Source organism: Crinia signifera, chromosome 12 (assembly GCF_055691185.1).
Source record: "Crinia signifera chromosome 12, ASM5569118v1, whole genome shotgun sequence".
Taxonomy (NCBI): domain Eukaryota; kingdom Metazoa; phylum Chordata; class Amphibia; order Anura; family Myobatrachidae; genus Crinia; species Crinia signifera.
Genome location: NC_139228.1, coordinates 29581588 through 29601595, shown reverse-complemented (window position 1 = coordinate 29601595; position 20008 = coordinate 29581588). Strand labels below are relative to the sequence as shown.

Genomic DNA, 20008 nt, shown 5'->3' with positions numbered 1-20008 from the left:
CGCACGCGGGCCAACAAATGCCAGAATAAGGCTGTAAACCGTAATTTTTTAAACCGAGTGCGCTTCTACATATTTTTGGGGGTGAGTTTAAAATGGCAATAACATTGTATATAAAACCATTGCATTTTATATAGGAAGTACCACACTAAAAAATTGGTGGCGTTGTGAAAGTCTTCGAAGAATTGTGTTGCCAAAATATAGTTTTTATAGCACATAACTTGTCTTATTTGGACTGTTTTTAGTTTTCAAAATCATACGCAATTCACAGGCTTTGTGTTTTTTTGTTTTAGGTCCAGAACAAGTTGGACGGCTGCTATTATGCAGTAAAGCGAGTGCACATTAATCCCGCCAGCAAGCAGTTCAGGAGAATTAAAGGTGAAGTCACGTTGCTGTCTCGACTAAACCATGAAAACATTGTGCGCTATTACAACGCCTGGATCGAAAAACATGAACTTCCATCTCCTTCCACCCCCAAACCTGGGACCCCTGGAGAGAAGAAGGTGGCAGTGAAGCCCGAGCAGGTTGTGAAGAACGAGCTGGGGTTGCTGGATGAGGTGGAGGCCAACGCTCCAGCCCCAATCGTGGCCAGTTCCGTTGAGTGGAGCACGTCTTGTGAAAGGTCCTCAAGTGCACACTGTAAAAGTTCTGACTCAAGTGATGATGATGATGACGAGGAGGATGAAGAGGGGGTGTTTTCACCTTCATTTTTGTAAGTTGATTAAGAAAATCATAGCGGTGACCATGATTTATGTATGTGGTGGTGTTATCTTTCCTTTCTGGCGTAGCAGTCGTTTCATCTCTTGACGTTTAAATGACAATACTAGCTTATTGAGCGAAACGTGTTGATCTACGGAGCTGCGTGATTACACGGGCGAGGATAAATTAAGAAGGGAGTTCTTTTAAACATGGGATGTTACCCATAACAAGCAATCAGATTCTACTTATTTATTTAACAAGCACCTTCTAGAAGATAATAGGTGGAATCTGATTGGTTGCTATCAGACCAACAGGCACTTTATCTTTGGGCGGGTGTTATGCTTTCCCGGGTTCCCTATAGAGTACGCTAGTCTCCCATAACCGCTCATTTTCTCTTATGTTTGTGAACAAAATATCTTTCTGGATGGAATTTTAGTGGAAATATATATATATATGACTGTGTGTTTTTCATTCTGTGAACATCTAAGGGCCAGATGTATCAAGCTTCAAAAGTGATAAAGTGGAGAGTAATAAACAACCAGTCAGTTAGCTTGTAACTGCCATGTCACAGGCTGGGTTTGAAAAACGACAGGTAGGAGCTGATTGGCTACTTGCTTATCACTCTACATTTTATCACTTTTTGAAGCTTGATACATCTGGCCCTAAATCTTTAAATTAGATATTTTATATTGGTGTTTAACTCATTAGTCCTACCTGGAACTGGCGAGGACACTGAGTGCTTAGGGTTGCCTTATAGATTTATCGGATATAGCAGCCTTGGCTGGGATTGCATACGATACATTGTATACAAAAGGACTTTGCCTGGTGTATCATATGCAATTCTGCCCTCCGAGGAATACAAAGGATATTGTATGTGATTTCTCCCCACAGAGAAGTTGCATAAGTGTATGGGGTCTATAGAAACTCAGACTATAGACCTGGACATAGAGGGTATTTTACTTTGTAGTTAGGATCGGTACCAGACTAGAGTACAAAGAATCCGCTTATTATCAGGCTTGGTTGTAGAACTGGAGCGATCTAGGGCAGAGCCATTGCACCACTTCTCCACCCTCTTACCAACAACCAAACTGACACCCGCTATTGCTTATATACCCATTTTATTCTGACTCCTCCCACTACTTTCCTTCCTGTTCTAGTCCAGACCCTCCCCACCATCTTTTTTGTATCTTTTTTTTTTATTTTATTTAAGACCAATTAAAAAATGTTCTCCCTTAAATTGCTTTCATTGCTTGTGTACAATTATGATTGCAAATAAACATTTTTTTTGTTATATATAAATAATCAATCAGAACATGACCACTGCTGAGCTCTGTGTGTGTTCATCTTCTCTTGTTCCCTGAAATTCCAATTTCATTCATTTCTCTTATTCACGCAGGCCAGGAACAGACTCTGATAGCGAGATTATTTTTGAAAACGAAGATGGGAACAGTCCTGATCAGGTGACTACATATATACATACATACGTATTACAAAGTGTTATTTTTATTTGTTTGCCTTTGGTACTTTGTTCTCTTAAACCACCCTCCACATCTAACACCACAAATGTGATTTACATGTGGATGTGCTGCAGTTACAGACATTTCACAGTGACAAACTGCAGACATCACCTCTCCATTTAACTATCCTATTAGCATCACTTCCTTCTAAGCAACCGCCCCAGGACTGTGACAGTATATCCTGCACAGTCTGCTTGCTGCCATCTGGGGTGTAGTAGAGGGCATCAGTGTTTTCAGTGATATATCAGATGTGATCTTTAGGTACAGTGACATGTAAGGTTTATCTTGTTCTATATTTATGGTCCCGACTACACAAATTAGGGTGGTAATACACTACTGGGACCTCTCGCAGCGGTGTAGGGCCAGACAATCCCCCTTGAGCCGCCCGGGACTGCATGTAGTCATTTGACATGTGATGTATCTCATGCAACCCCGTTCCCCGCCACCGGGATTTTGTTCGAGTCAGAGGTTGAAAAATGCAGCAGGTCCTATCTCCGACTCAGATGCGCACAGGACCGTGCATTGGATTGGATGTCAAACCGATCCGATTTGGAAACTTTTCACCTGGTTTCTCGGCCCAATATGTGGGAATCAGGGAATAGCAGCCAAATCATACTAGTGTATGGGGGCCTTTAGTGTCCCGCTGCATTCTGGACACTTTACCCTTCCCAATCGGAGTCATGTGGATTATAAAGTATAAAAAATCCCCCCCAAAAAATTTATTTTGACCTTTTTATACCCCTTTCACACTTGCAAGCTGGGTTCTAAGTTCCAGGTGCGACCCGGCTTGCAAGTGCTTTCACACTGGCCACCCGACCCGGAATGAAGTCGGGCGGGTGGCGTCATCTGGAGGCTTGGCCGGGGCGGCGCTGGGAGATGTCAGCACCTCCCAGCGGTGCATTTTCACTGCAGTGAACGGGATCTGGGTCACGCTGACCCGGAATACCCGTTCACGCTCACCGCATCCCGTGTCTATTCCGTAATCTACCCGGGTCAGGACCCGGGTAGAAATCCCGGAATGCTGAACACAGGATGCAGTGACAAGACCCTTTCACACTGAGCTAAATCCCGGGTTGATGCGCGTTCATGTGCAAAAGCCCAGGATATTTTTGCAAGTGTGAAAGGGGTATTATTTGTCGACTATTGCCATGTCAACTTTTTGCATTTTAACCATTTGTTATCGACTTATTGACTGTCTGTCTAGATGCTGTCTACTTCATATATTCATATATGAAGTGTATATACACCTACACCAGACCAAGCATTTGGGCCTGCCCTACACGTACTGACTGTTTATCGCTTTGCAGGAGGACGATGAGAACAAAGCAGGAGTAGCCAAACAATCCCTCTCCGAAGTGTCCGTTCAGGCTGTGCATTTCCTGTACATTCAGGTAGGGTAGCGCTGTTCTAATGGGAATTATTGGTAAAGTGATAGTTCATTATTATGTAAATACAGCTCTACCGCGCCCTCTGTGGCCAGAATGGGAACTTCACCCTTCACTCTTTCTGTAACAATGGTTTGTTTCATTAAATTGCATTCTTCTACCCCCTCCGAGCTGATCAATAGTGTCTCTGACTTCATACTATAATAGATGGGGAACTTGGGTATTTATCAATAATAATACTCCATCTCATTGTTTCATAACAATTGTGTCCTGTCCATCACAGAATTATACACTTTCTGCCTAGCAGACAAGATATCCAACTCTATAATACTCTAATACTGCTCCAACTGTAAAACGCTGCAGAGTATTACTCTATAGAGGTGTTATCTTCTCCCATAGAGCTGGGAAATGTTGTGACCTCAGAGCTGAATGGGCACTTACCCAGATCATGGTGCCGAGCCTGTGCTGGATGATACTGGATAAACATTCATGCATACAGAAGCCACAGAGGCTAGACATGGATTAGATGGGGACTTCGGGATTGGATGCGTTGCGTAGGAACTTCTCAGAGGGGAGAAGTCACCACCAAAACCCTTGGAGCTGTCCAGGACGGTCCCGAGTGGCAGGGTATTTTGCATGCGGTCCCATTCCCCACCATGGTATCCGATTTAATCCTTGGTGCAGCAATGTCGATCCCCAGCTATGTTCCGATGTGCGATAGGAATTGGAGGTTAAACACATGCGATTTGGTTTCTCGGCCCAATTACTCTGATTCGGATGAAAAGGCACCAAATTGCACTAGTTGGTGGGGCCCTTAAAGGTTGCAGACAGGGGCCCTTATTCAGATCTCATTTATTCTCAAAATGGGCAAAACCATGTGCACTGCAGGTGGGGCAGATGTAACATGTGCAGAGAGAGTTAGATTTGTGTGAGTTATTGTGTTTCTGTGCAGGGTAAATACAGGCTGCATTATTTTTACACTGCAATTTAGATTTCAGTTTCAACACATCCCACCCAAATTTAACTCTCTCTGCACATGTTACATCTGCCCCACCTGCAGTGCACATGGTTTTTCCCATTTAACAACAAATTTGTACTGTGATCAGATCTGAATAAGGGCCAGGGTTTATATCTGGTCTTCATTAAATCATTTATCGATCATATAAAATAGTTTTATCTTTATTTTTAAGATGGAGTATTGTGAGAAAAGCACCTTACGGGATACTATAGATCAAGGATTATATCTGGACAACAGTCGCCTTTGGAGGCTGTTCCGGGAGATTCTGGATGGACTGGCCTACATTCATGAGCAGGCAAGTGCAGTGATTGAGGTCCCCCGTTATATCCGTGCTTTATAACGTACCAGTTTTATTGTGTCTCTTAGGTTCTGCTGGGACTTCCGCACCAAGCAATAACTAGACCCAAATAATCTCACTTGCATTCCAGGGCACAATCTTCCTCCATCAGTCCTCTGGTGGACTATTTTATCCATACAATTGAAGCAAACTGGTATTATGGTTACATAATCTCTTCGTAAACGGTCAGGTGCATCTGCCATATGCCTTATATATGTGCAGTGCTTAACAATGCGCTCAGGTTGTGATGCATCCAGATGATTTGAATGACAGCGACTGTTTATTTTTGGGTGCAATATTTAACTAAACTTCAATGAATTGACTCGGCCGTATTTGTATGTATTTATACTAGAAGAACAGTCGCTGTGAGCAATGCTGGCATTTTTAGCGGATATTTTGAGGATCGCGCACACCAATGTTTGCACTCAAAGGGTTAATGTTCTGATGAATTCTGGTTTATCGCGCCTTTAAATGTATTTGTCATCAGCTTTTGTTGAAGTTGAGTCAATGAAACAATAATACTAATTTTGTGGTTATTTTAAAATGACCGTAAACGGCTTTGGGTCATTTGCTTTGCCCTGTGCCACCCTCATAAAAACACTGTTTCCGGCATTTTGCGTTGGCTCCTATGGATTGGACACAGGTATTTTCATCATATGCTACACACTGCAGAAGAACAGCTGTTATACAATAATCCGATCAATGACTCCACAATGTCACATGGTTTAAGGCTGTTTTGAAGCCTAGTATTATCCATATTTTCATTCTATGATCTGTTATTTTTTTAATGGTTCTATTGGTTGAAGAGTGAATATTTTTTCCTTCTGCCTTACAGGGGATGATTCACAGAGATTTAAAGCCTGTCAATATCTTCTTAGATTCAGATGATCATGTGAAAATAGGAGATTTTGGTCTGGCGACGGATCACCCAGCCTATGTAGTGAGTGCATCATGTAAAAAATTAAATGTGTATGTATGTATAGTTATATATAGTATATGTATGTAATGGTTTCCCTTTGATCTTGTTTTGCAGACAGAATCCACAGAAGAAGAGGACCAAGGTCGCACTGACTTAATCAAAGTTGATCCTGAAGGTAATGTGTTGTATTTGCTTTTGTATTGGTCCCTAATAAACATGTGACTGTATCTTTCCCTAGTTCCAGTGTATCTTCTCTGCGTGATTTAGAATGAATGACACCATGCACTTCCCTATACTTCATTGTGTCTTGGCGATGTGGAATTACATTTGGTTTCACTCACGTACCCAAGACCAGTTTTGGTTCGGTACATCTCCTCCATTCTCCCCTGTACCACATCTTCAGTATGCCCTTATTCTATATTGTACTCAGACATAGAATAATATTGTGGCTGTTATTTCACCAACCAGGGGAACCTTATAATAAGCTGCCATTCTCTTTTTATTTGATCAGGTCATTCACAGGGGTGCCAGCGACTCTGCAATGTTCTAGCTCCTTGTAACGTTAGGAACAAATGGGAAATGGTCTGACCTACCATACTAAAGACACAATTAGGAGTGATGTGCCCCACGACCCTAGACACTAATGACAGTGATGTGCCCTGCCACCCTATACACTAATGACAGTGATGTGCCCTGCCACCCTATACACTAATGACAGTGATGTGCCCCGCCACCCTAGACACTAATGAGTGATGTGCCCCGCCACCCCTAGACACTAATGACAGTGATGTGCCTCGCCACCCCTAGACACTAATGACAGTGATGTGCCCTGCCACCCTATACACTAATGACAGTGATGTGCCCCGCCACCCTAGACACTAATGAGTGATGTGCCCCGCCACCCCTAGACACTAATGAGTGATGTGCCCCGGCACCCCTAGACACTGACAGTGATGTGCCCCGCCACCCCTAGACACTAATGACAGTGATGTGCCTAGACACTAATGACAGTGATGTGCCCTGCCACCCTATACACTAATGACAGTGATGTGCCCCGCCACCCTAGACACTAATGAGTGATGTGCCCCGCCACCCCTAGACACTAATGAGTGATGTGCCCCGGCACCCCTAGACACTGACAGTGATGTGCCCCGCCACCCCTAGACACTAATGACAGTGATGTGCCTAGACACTAATGACAGTGATGTGCCCTGCCACCCTATACACTAATGACAGTGATGTGCCCCGCCACCCTAGACACTAATGAGTGATGTGCCCCGCCACCCCTAGACACTAATGAGTGATGTGCCCCGGCACCCCTAGACACTAATGGCAGTGATGTGCCCCGCCACCCCTAGACACTAATGGCAGTGATGTGCCCCGCCACCCCTAGACACTAATGACAGCGATGTGCCCCGCCACCCCTAGACACTAATGACAGTGATGTGCACCGCCACCCCTAGACACTAATGGCAGTGATGTGCCCCGCCACCCCTAGACACTGATGACAGCGATGTGCCCCTCCACCCCTAGACACTGATGACAGCGATGTGCCCCGCCACCCCTAGACACTAATGACAGCGATGTGCCCCGCCACCCCTAGACACTGATGACAGCGATGTGCCCCGCCACCCCTAGACACTGATGGCAGCGATGTGCCCCGCCACCCCTAGACACTGATGGCAGCGATGTGCCCCGCCACCCCTAGACACTGATGGCAGCGATGTGCCCCGCCACCCCTAGACACTGATGGCAGCGATGTGCCCCGCCACCCCTAGACACTGATGGCAGCGATGTGCCCCGCCACCCCTAGACACTGATGACAGCGATGTGCCCCGCCACCCCTAGACACTGATGGCAGCGATGTGCCCCGCCACCCCTAGACACTGATGGCAGCGATGTGCCCCGCCACCCCTAGACACTAATGACAGCGATGTGCCCCGCCACCCCTAGACACTAATGACAGCGATGTGCCCCGCCACCCCTAGACACTGATGACAGCGATGTGCCCCTCCACCCCTAGACACTGATGACAGCGATGTGCCCCGCCACCCCTAGACACTGATGGCAGCGATGTGCCCCGCCACCCCTAGACACTAATGACAGCGATGTGCCCCGCCACCCCTAGACACTAATGACAGCGATGTGCCCCGCCACCCCTAGACACTAATGACAGCGATGTGCCCCGCCACCCCTAGACACTGATGACAGCGATGTGCCCCGCCACCCCTAGACACTGATGGCAGCGATGTGCCCCGCCACCCCTAGACACTAATGACAGCGATGTGCCCCGCCACCCCTAGACACTAATGACAGCGATGTGCCCCGCCACCCCTAGACACTAATGGCAGTGATGTGCCCCGCCACCCCTAGACACTAATGACAGCCATTCATGTCTAGCCCCAACAGGTCATGCTTTGTGGATGTCCTTATTCATGCACAGGTAAGTTAATCAGTTTTGCTGGGTCAGTAATTACTCCCCTGCATCCACAGACTGATGTCCTCAATACATGACCTGTTGGGAAAATTTGAGGTTCAAGTACCACTGCTCTATAGTATAGACTGTAGGGGGAATCTAAAACACATTAAATCTATCTTGTATCATTAACCATACTAGGTCAGGGAAAGGATAAATATCCCATAATATACATTATAGTATAAACCGGAAGACAGGCCTGGTCTTTCTGCACACACATTCTGCCACCTCATTATAAGATTCCTGTCTCCTTTTGCTGACAGCTGCTATCTTGTCATGTGGCTAAGTGCTCAGATCCACACATACAGCAGGCCATTTGCCACCATTGGGCATGTGCAGCAGCTCTGTCCCTTATACTGTTCTAGCCATAGCTCTTAAAGGACATAGGGCCAGATTCTCTAAGCTTCAAAAGTGATAAAATGGAAAGTGATAAACAGCCAGCCAATCAGCTCCTGTCTGACATTTTTCAAACACAGTCTGTGACATGGCAGGTAGGAGCTGATTGGCTGGCTGTTTATCACTCTCCATTTTATCACTTTTGAAGCTTAGAGAATCTGGCCCATAGCCCTTTGCCACAGTTGCATTGAATGAACTTTCATCCCCAGGAAAACTCACTGGCATGGTGGGCACAGCCTTATACGTTAGTCCAGAGGTCCAGGGGAACACTAAAGCCTCCTATAACCAGGTAATGAGTATGTGAAACTGTTTGTTTATATCCACATAACTTTCGTGATAATAAAATTCAGGACAAGGACTAGATATAGCGCTTGGGACCCCCAATATACAAAGAAGCCTTGACGGCGGCTTGGGGGCTTAAATCATACATTTGCACAAATATATGTAACCAGTATCTCTGAATTCTATTATCATGTAGTGTTCACGGTACTTATGTAATATCTGGGCGCCCGATTTTTTTTTGCATCGCATGCAATATAGTGGCATACAATTCATGCAATGCGATTTTTCATTGTAAAGACCCGATTTTTTTTTATTGTATAGTCACCCATGGGTGATTTCATACCCCCACTATCCAACTACGCATGGAGTTGATTTTATATAGTGTGGCGAGCGCAGCGAGGGGACGCAGAATACATGTAAAGTAATCCGCGTCCCCTCGCGGGGCTCGATGCGCTCGCCACGCTTCTGGTTCGGTGGCTCGCTGCGCTCGCCACACTATATAAAATCAACTCCATGCGTAGTTGGATAGTGGGGGTATGAAATCACCCATGGTTGACTATACAATAAAAAAAATCGGGTCTTTACAATGAAAAATCGCATCGCATGCCTTTAGTAGTGGCATGCAATGAAAAAATCGGGCGCCCAGATAATACACAAGTACCGTGTTCACTAATGCCATTCAGTGAGCTGAAGTATTTGTGAATGTCATTTTAATCTATGGATGCACGTTCCTGCCCTCTGTGTAGAAAGTGGACCTCTTCAGCCTGGGGATCATGTTGTTCGAGATGTCCTACAGACCTATGGATACAAGTTCTGAAAGGATAACCGTGCTCAGCATGCTTAGACAGGTACGCTTCATAAGGCTCACATTGGGGCAGATGTATTAAGCCTTAACAAGAGATAAATGCAAGGGTGATAAAGAGAGATAAACATCCAGCCAATCACCTGCTAACTGCCATGTTACAGGCTGTGTTTGAAAAAAGTCAGTAAGGTGCTGATTGGCTGGACATTTATCTCTCTATATCACCCTTCCATTGTATTTTAGTCGATACGTGTGATATTACACCCATGATTGGTTTAATTGAATAAGGGACAACCATTATTATTATTATTATTATTATTATTATTATTATTATAGATGACTTCTGTGTTAATTAGTTTAGTAACTACAGAAATATCTAGGAGTCAAGAGTCATCACTTCTGATGTTTAATTGACCTTTCAAACACATCGGGTGGATTGGAATAAATGCAAAATAGTGTGCAGGAGAATTTTGCTTGATGTGCATCCTAAAAGATATGGTGAAATGGTGGTCGGTGACCATCGAAAGATGTGGGAGGATCCCACTGTCATGCGAATGGGTGTATATGTAAATCTTCCATTTGCATGCCATATGAACGTACCCGACCATGCGAATGGTGGGCCGGCATACCACCATTCACAGGGCGGGTTCTGGTTGACGCGCAAGCATGCAAATTCGTGCCTGATCGAATCAACTAGAATAAACCCAATAGTCCTCAGCCCATTTCAGTCCACGACGTTTTCAGTGTCACAATTTCTGTGATATTGCAGCAACATTTAAAACGGCAATATTTTACTATGCAAAACAACTTTGTTTTGCATTGTTAAGAATTGTCACGGTACTCTTTACTTAGCACGGCGCCCATCGCGGGCATTGAATGCACTAAAAAATCCGGTGCGACGCTACCGACTCGATGCCTGCGATTTCCCATAGGGAACAATGTTAAATGTCTCAATTGACCCGATTTTCCTGTTCAATGCCTCAATTGACCCGATTTTTCCATAGGAAACAATGTTAAATGGCCCACAGAGGCCAAATAGGCACCTTGAAGTGTGAAATGGCCCCCACAATTGTTAACGCCACCCCACGATCAACGTCAACCCAAAGCGTGGCGAGCGCAGCGAGCCCACGAGGGGCGGCGGTACGCGTCCTACGACCTTTTCATACCCCCACTATCCAGCGTGGGGTCCCCCCCACAGCTGTAACCAGCACCAGGCTGAAAGAGCCGGGGCCGGTAATTAAAAATCAGGGAACCCGACAAATAGGGGTTCCCTGATTTTTAACAACCAGCCCCAGGCTCCAGGTCCAAGGCTGGTTCCCAACGGGGGACAAAATGACTAGGGGACCCCCGTATTTTAAGAACCAGCCCCAGGCTCAACCAGCCAGCAGGGTAATGCCACAGCCGGGGGGAGACGCCAAAGCATTAACCCTCTGACCAGTCAGCCTGGCCAGGTGCCCTGGGGGAGTGGGGACCCCCCAATAAAGGGGTCCCCCTCCCCTCCAGGACTTACCTGACCAGGCTGAAGCCTGGTGCTGTCCTCGATGCCCCTGGGCGGTGGGCATCGAGCTGATTGTGTGTAAAAAAAATAGAACAAACTATTGTTTTTAACTGTGGAACTATGAGTCCCAGCAAGCCTACCATGCAAGCTGGGACTTGGAGAACCACAAGTTCCAGCCTGCAGGGCATTAAAGGGCCCGCTGGGTCTTGTAGTTCCACTGTTAAAAAAATAGTTAAATAAACACACACTGACACACCAGAAAAATAAAACTTTAATACATACATAACACACACATACTGATACTTACCTATCTTGATCCCGTCTGTAGGTCCCTGGCTCCGGGGTCGGGGGTCGGTGTCCGGTCCGAAGAAATCCATGGTGGATCTGTGGAAGGAAATCCTACTCGCCCAGGTCCTCCATGGAAGTTCTTCAGTCTTGATCCGCCGTAGTCCAGGGCTTCTTACAGGTTCTTCAAGCTGACGGCGATTCCGGCAGCTCCCCGCAGCAGGCTGAGAGGCGCAGAGATCTTTCATCTTCCGCGCCTCTCATCAGAATGATTCTATTGGCCGCTCAGCGGCGCTTCTGATTGGCCGCTGAGCAGCCAATAGAATCATTCTGATGAGAGGCGCAGAAGATGAAAGATCTGTTGCTGTTGTTTTTTTTACACCTTGCAGCCTGCACGGATCTGACTGATCCGTGCAGAATTAGTGGAGGCAGTCTGCACGGATCAGTCAGATCCGTGCAGGCTGCCTCCACTAATTCTTATTAGCGGCCGTATATACGGCCGTTAATGCGAATTAATATGACATCGGAGGGTTACAAAGCAGTCGTATTTGACTGCTTTTTAAATCCCCCTCCGGAACACGACAAAGCATATGAGGTATGCAGTCGTATTCATTCGTATTAAGAATATGAATGCAACTTTTTGCATTCGTATTCTTAGTAAATGTCCCCCTAAATCTGAGTGTGCTGAAGTCTCTGCAATTTCCAAGTCTGGCACCGGATTACATTTGGGCCCTGATCTTTTCTAGTAAGTAGAGATGCAAAAAAGACAACCGCACAAGGACTGGTTTACTATATCGTTCACGAGTGTCCCCTATTATTTTTCAGGGGGTGCAACCTCTTATTGGTGAACTGGAAATATTGACAAAAAGGAGAAACGAAGAGTCTGTTCATTGCGCCATAAACAGACTCTTCCTTTCTCCTTTTTTTCAACACTCCCATGTAAGTAAATAGCAAGTTTAGTTGTTAATAGTGCCCAGATGGTAAAACACCACACACTTATACAAACACCTGTATGGAAGCAAGCTTTTTAAACATTTCCTTATGAGTACTTGTGTAGACAATATGAATAAGCTCTTTACTTGTGACATCCCATAAGCCAGAGGCGGAAACTTACTAAGATGGGAGTTCTGTTTCACATGGGATGTTGCTATATAGGCAACCAATCAGATACTATCTATTATCTTCTAGAAGGTGCTAAATAAATAAGAAGAAGATTCTGATTGGTTGCCCATAGCAAAATCCCATGTGTAATAGAATGAATTGCGGCCGATTCGATCCACGATGCGATTTAGCGGCCGATTTTCTGCCGATTTACCGCGATTTCCTGCCTATCCAAGTCTGCCCGAAGCGTGGCGAGCGGTGGCGGAATGCGTCCTCCTGACCTGTTCATACCCCCACTATCCACGTCGGCATGGAGTTGATTTTATAAAGCGTGGCGAGCGCAACGAGCCACCGATCCCGAAGCGTGACGAGCCCCGCAAGGGGACGCGGAATACACGTTAAGTAATCAGTGTCCCCTCGCGGGGCTCACTGTGCTTGCCACGCTTCGTGATCATTTTCCGCGTCCGCTCGCCACGCTTCGGGCTCGCCGTGCTTTATAAAGTCAACTCCACGGCGATGTGGATAGTGGGGGTATAAACAGGTCGGGAGGAGGCGTACCGCGTCCGCTCGCCACGCTACGGGCTGACTTGGATAGTGGAGGTGTGCACAAATCATCCGCTAAATCACATCCGATTTTTGTGGCCGATTTGCGGCCGATTTCACGGGCGCCGTTATAATACACAAGTACCCATTTCCCTTGGAATGTGTATATACACTGATACATGTATAATAAAGTGCTAAATATTTTTGTCATGCATTTTCTTTTCTCCTATAGCCTTCCATAGTTTTTCCAAACGACTTTGAGAAACCAGAAACCGAAAAACAGGTAAAATATTTAAGCGTCGTTGTAGAACTGAAATTTTGTTGAAGGTGGTCTGAGGTTTCAGCTCCACGACTTCCCTCTTTAAATACAGAGTACTTTGCAAAATACCGTCTCAGTGAGGGTATCCAAATGGCGCAAAGACCATGTCTAGGTAGGCCGTCAGTAGGTCAACCCCAAAAGGTAAACATTGACACAAGGCCAATGAGTTTCCATCCCCCGTTCTTAATGCCACACCAGTACCTTGTCCGTAATTATACACCTCAGACTCTCACCCTTCTGATCCTGCTCAATCTTCAGCCGCTGTCTGCTCCATATCTCTGTGTGAGATGGACGGTTATTCAATGCAATCTCCTTTTTTTTATAGGGCCTTAGTCAGGTAAATAAATAGCAGAGTCTTCTACAGCTATCAATCGCATGCTGAGGGCCACCCAGCATGTTAAAGATCTAATTGCAATCGCAGGGGTTAGGGTCAACTCCGCCGGGTACGTGCGGGATACCGGACGAACTTTTTCTTTTACTTTAAAGGGGCGATTATTTACAAGACAAAACTCCGAGGCTATTACATTTGGTCCACAGTGTTAATTTTGTTAGGAACCCACCAGTAGATTTTTTTGGTTGTGGGAGGAAACCGGAGTACCCAGAGGAAACCCACGCAAGTATGGGGAGAATATACAAACTCCACAAAATTATGGCCATGGTGAGAATCAAACTCATGACCTCAGTGCTGTAAGACCAGGGCTGAATTAAGGTCCTCACCGGCCTGGGGGCTAAAAATGTCCAAGGGCGTATTTTGAGAATCATAATGACCGGTGCTTTGTGGGCGTGGCCAGTGCCATGTACACATGTAGACCCCGTACACTATCCTCTAATAAAAGTAAAAATATTGCACGGTTTTGGGGTGAATAAAAGAAATACATTGTAATACTTAGGATTTATGACCATCCGTGTGGCCAGCTGGTTACCATCATGCTCTCGTGAAGATGGGCCTATTTCTATGTGGAAACTGCAGCTCCATCCGCCCCATTTTTAATCTGGCCCTGTGTGCAGCCGCTATGCTAACCACTACACTGTCCGTGCTGCCCCATACTATTGATACAAAAATGTGTGTATTCCATTTGTTAAGGGGCCTACATACCGGGATATTTGCTGAGCGATGCTAGATTGCTCAGAACACAGCAATGTGTCAGCGCTGTGCGCTGAGCGATCTGTCAGGGCCAGCGTTCTCCGGTGAGAACACTGGCCCTGACCGTGCGGGGCCGCGCACCACTATGGCGCCTACTCAGAGCGGTGTAGGGGCATTTTCTAAGTGATCCGGTGAGATCTCTTAGAAAATGTCATGAAATCACCCCGTGTGTAGGCCCTATTAGTCCCTGTACAGATGTCTCTCCCAATCTGCCCTTCTCCTGTTATACAATGTACAGTGACATTTAGCTAAATATTATTTTGCAGAGAAAAGTTATCACTTGGCTCCTGAATCATGACCCCACGTCCCGGCCCACCGCCATGGAGCTGCTGAAATGTGACCTCCTGCCCCCACCACAGATGGAAGAGTCTGAACTCCATGAAGTCCTACACCATACCCTAGCCAATATAGATGGGAAGGCTTATCGCACCATGATCAACCAGATCTTCTCACAGCGCATATCACCGGCCATGGACTACACCTACGATAGTGATATATTTAAGGTACAGTTTGTTCTCTTATCATTCCATCGACCCATATTACGTCGACATGCATAAAGTTGACCGCTGAAGGTTGACATGGCTTCGGTTGACAGGGTTTGAAAGTCGTCAACAATGGCAAGGTCGACAGTCAAAAGGTGGTCATGAGTCGACATGTGTTGACAGGCGGTATTTCATGCTCTAGCATACACTAGGGCATGGAGGGAGAATAGAATAGTGTGCAGCGGTACACTTTGACCGTGTCCATGACGACTATGTTGAGTTTCACATTTTGTTTGTCCCCAATGTCAAGTTCCTGATACAGGGCAAACAGAGATTTGAAGATTCACAACTGTTTTTATTATTTTACAGGGAAGTTTCTCTGCTCGGTCATCTAGAATTCATCACCACGTGTGCGAGACGGTCTGTCGGGTGTTTAAAAGACACGGTAAGTTCAGGACAATCTGATGTTCTCAGGGGTCTCGTGAGATGTTTAATAAGTAACCGCACAGGTACAAGAACTTTACATGTAAAATTCAATATCCAACGCTGGCACGCTCCTTGCGGTTGTAATATCCAGTGATTGATTATTTATTTATTAATTAACAGTTTCTTATATAGCGCACACATATTCCGCAGCGCTTTACGGAGTATAGTTGAACATTCACATCACTGCCCCAGTGGAGCTTACAATCTATATTCCCTACCACATGTACACGCACACACAGACATTATGGGGTTAATTTTGTTGGGAGCCAATTAACCTACCAGTATATTTTTCGATTGTGGGAGTAAACCGGAGTACCCGGAGGAAACCCAAACAAGTACGGGGAGAATATACAAACTCCACACAGTTAGAGCCATGGTGGGAATCAAACCCATGACCTCAGCGCTGTGAGGCAGTAATGATAACCATTACACCGTCCGTACTGCCCGTGATTAGATCTACGTTGGGAAATTTACTAAGATGGGGAGTTCTATACCAATCAGAACCTACTTCTTATTTATTTATTTAGCCCCTTCTAGGCGATAATAGATAGTATCTGATTGGTTGCACATCCCATGTGAAATAGAACTCCCATCTTAGTAAACGTCCCCCAACTTCCCCCACTAGTACCTTTTGTCACTTCTAAAACTGGTTCCGTCCTCCCCTCATTATGTCACACACAATGGCGTTTCTGGCTTCATTGAAGTCCCCGCCGAGTTATTGTCTACATCACAGGTTCTCAAACTCGTTCCTCAGGACCCCACACAGTGCATGGTTTGCAGGTCTCCTCGCAGAATCACAAGTGAAATAATTAGCTCCACCTGTGGCTCTTTTAAAATGTGTCGGTGAGTAATGAGTGCACCTGTGCACCTGCCGTGTGACCTGGAAAAATGTGAACCGTGTGGGGTCCTGAGGACCGAGTTTGAGAACCCCTGGTCTACATCATGTCCATTACTCTATCTGCAAATCATGACACAACAGCCCCCTGCTGGCAGAGGAGAGGGGCATCGCTGGACCTCCCCGGAGAGGTAAGTAATGTGAAATACCAATGGCATGTTCCCTGCATTACTGATGGAATTATGCTGCTGGTAATGAGCATCAGTATATTCCATGGCCTCTCGGTCACATTGGGAAGTAGATTGTGTGCAGATTACAGATAGTGTTACATGTGACTATTCTAGATACCAGTCCTGTGTTACAGCCTATGTCTGTTTTCCCTCTGTTGCTGTGGTTTAGGAGCTGTGAAGTTACATACACCGCTGTTAATGCCTCGGAGTAAGATGGCGTCTGAGAGTGGCGACTCTGCATGTTTTATGGACCATAGTGGCATGCTAGTGACCCTACCTTACAATCTCAGGGTAGGTTGTGTGTCGGCAGTGCAGCATTGCTCTAGGTAGGATCCAGACTTGACAGTCCCATTGTGAAATCCTATAATGCCTGTAGTTTATAAATCCCAGCCCAACCCTTCTCACCCAACCGGAACCTAGTCTACAGTTATCTGCAGCAACAGATACATCCCTTTATAGCACAGGCTCTCAAACTCGGTCCTCAGGACCCCACATGGTGCATGTTTTCCAGGTCTCCTCACAGAATCACAAGTGAAATAATTAGCTCCACCTGTGACTCTTTTAAAATGTGTTAATGAGTAATAAATGCACGTGAACTGTGAACTGAACTGTGAACGTGAACTGTGTGGGGTCCTAAAGGCCGAGTTTGAGAACCCCTGATTACAGTGCGTGTCAGTGTTGGACTCCCCTGAGACACATCACTGTTTATATGAAATCCTCCACTTCAGTATTTTAGAGGGAGTCTGAACAAGTTAGACATGAGGGTAGGCTGTGTAAGCTACAGGAGACAATGTCTACTACACTATGGGGCAGATGTATTAAGCCTTAACAAGAGATAAATGCAAGGGTGGTAAAGAGAGATAAACGTCCAGCCAATCAGCTCCTTACTGACTTTTTTTCAAACACAGCCTGGAACATGGCAGTTGGGATGTGATTGGCTGAACGTTTATCTCTCTTTATCACCCTTGCATTTATCTCTTGTTAAGGCTTAATACATCTGCCCCATTCCCTTATTCAGAGATTTGTTGCTGAACAATCACACCTAGAATAGATTTGTAGAACTGTAAGCTAACGATCATCTTTTGCTATCTTTTGTAGATCCCTTTTGCACGATTTGTTGCAAGAAATAATGTAACCAATTTAAAAAGGTAATCAACGTTTTTTTTGTTGTTTTTTTTTTAACTGATTCGGATAAAAATGAGGTAACTACTGTAGCAGAGGATTATGGTCCGGTTCTCACACATGTAGAACAAAAATGGGTAAAATAGAATGAAAACAAATGCATATTTTAGTGATATACAGTACTTCCCACATCTTTTGTGTTTTACTAGTACAATAGGTTTTATTAATACTGTGTTACCATATCAAACCTAGGCAGGCTCAATTCTAAAATGTTAAGTTCCCCTATACATTACTGCGACTTCTCCCCAGGAGAAGTTGCAGCCAAGAGCCATTGAGCCTCCCGGGCAGCAGGATCTCATGCGATATATTGTATGTGATATAACGCATGTGACCCATTCGGAGGCCGGATGTGCAGCAAACATCTGATTTGGACACTTTTTCACTGATTTCCCTGCCCGATACGTCGGAATCAGGTGAAAAGTGGCCAAATCGGACTAGAGTAGGCCTTTAGAATTATTTGCCAAATGTATGTGATGCAGGTGGCACATTGCTGAACAGAATCTCTATACTGTTATTTTGGGTCATCCACGTTCTTTTGGAATAAATATTTGTATGTGTGCAGTTGTTGTATTTTTTGAAAAATAATACTTTCATAAAGATTGTGGGCCAGATTCTCTAAGCTTCAAAAGTGATACAATGGAGAGTGATAAGCAGCCGGCCAATCAGCTCCTACCTGCTATGTCACAGACTGTGTTTGAAAAATGTCAGGCAGGAGCTGATTGGCTGGCTGTTTATAGCTCTCCATTTTATCACTTTTGAAGCTTAAGGCCCCCATACACTAGGGCGACTTGTCCTGAGGACAAGTCGCCCCTGAGCTTCCTCGGCAGCTCCCCGGGGGAGCTTGATAAGATTGGCACTTGATGTGCCATTTTTTACATGTGATAAATCGTCTCGATTTATCACATGTAAACCCGGGGAGCAGGGGGGGGGCTGCAGAACAGGGCTGCTGGTGGGGGGCGCTGCTAAGGCAGCGTGCAGGGGATGCTGCGGGGGACAGTGACAGAGCCGGGCAGGGGGAGGCGGGAGCTGTCAGTGCTGGAAAAAAAAGCCCATACAATGAATGGGCAGCCTGTGATTGGCTGAGCGCTCTCTCAGCCAATTGCTGACTGGCTGAGAGAGCGCTCAGCCAATCACAGGCTGCCCATTCATTGTAGGGGCTTTTTTTTTTCCAGCGCTGACAGCTTTTCCTGCCCGGCTCTTGTACTGCTAACTCTGTGTCCCCCGCAGCACCCCCCTGTCTTACTAGCAGCGCCCCCCACCCCCCCCCCCACCCCCCCCCCCGCATTGACGGCTCTCTGCGGAGGTAGTGCAGACGGGGACCGCAGGCATCGCAGAGCCTGTCGGCGCGGCGGGAGAATAGAAAGAAATCTTATTCAAAAGACCGGGCGGCCGCTGAGCTCAGCCAATCAGCAGCCGTCCGGTCTTTTGAATAGGATTTCTTTCTATTCTCCCGCCGCGCCGACGGTCTCTGCTCTGCGACGCCTGCGGTCCCCGCCTGCACTACCTCTGCCGGGAGCCGTCAATGCGGGGGACGGGGGGCGCTGCTATAAAGATATATTGGATCTGAACATCGTGGGTGCTAAAAAGCACCCATGATGGCTCAGATTCCGATATATCTTATGTTCTGCAGGTCCGACGCCGTGATCCGATCCGATGCGCGCGGGACCGCGCATCAGATCAGATGTCAAACACATGCGATTTTGGTCCGATTTCACCCGATTTATCGGCCCAAAGGGCCGAAATCGGATGAAATCGGCCGAAAATCGCATAGTGTATGGGGGCCTTTAGATAATCTGGCCCTTTAACAGATATTTAGCTAGAATTGAAACGGTATCTTTAATGTTGGGTGCACACTACGCAATGTTTGTCCACTGACATCGCAGCGGATGGGACCTGGCAGGGGGAGCCAGCATATACACTCGCCGATGCCAGCAGCGACAGAGTGGGAGCCAGACTGCATTCTGACCCTCACTTGCGAAGTCCTCCATTGTACTGCTGGTGCTGACAACTGAGAATGTCGCGGGCAATGTGCGAGAGGAGTCGCACACAGATATACAAGTGTCGCATATCAAATT

At 46.2% G+C, this 20008-nt stretch overlaps 1 protein-coding gene across 1 annotated transcript in view; it reads left to right on the top strand.

Annotated features, from left to right (window-relative positions):
- The window catches only part of EIF2AK4 (eukaryotic translation initiation factor 2 alpha kinase 4), a 77829-nt gene that overhangs the window by 25936 nt on the left and 31885 nt on the right, over nt 1–20008 (top strand). Inside the window, exons 12-24 of the mRNA XM_083166683.1 lie at nt 291–709; nt 2093–2156; nt 3521–3604; nt 4789–4911; nt 5789–5893; nt 5987–6047; nt 8954–9033; nt 9773–9874; nt 13488–13538; nt 14985–15221; nt 15570–15645; nt 16921–17042; nt 17850–17899. Coding sequence (XP_083022809.1) covers nt 291–709; nt 2093–2156; nt 3521–3604; nt 4789–4911; nt 5789–5893; nt 5987–6047; nt 8954–9033; nt 9773–9874; nt 13488–13538; nt 14985–15221; nt 15570–15645; nt 16921–17042; nt 17850–17899 — 1574 coding nt within the window. The remainder of the gene's footprint in view (nt 1–290; nt 710–2092; nt 2157–3520; nt 3605–4788; nt 4912–5788; nt 5894–5986; nt 6048–8953; nt 9034–9772; nt 9875–13487; nt 13539–14984; nt 15222–15569; nt 15646–16920; nt 17043–17849; nt 17900–20008) is intronic.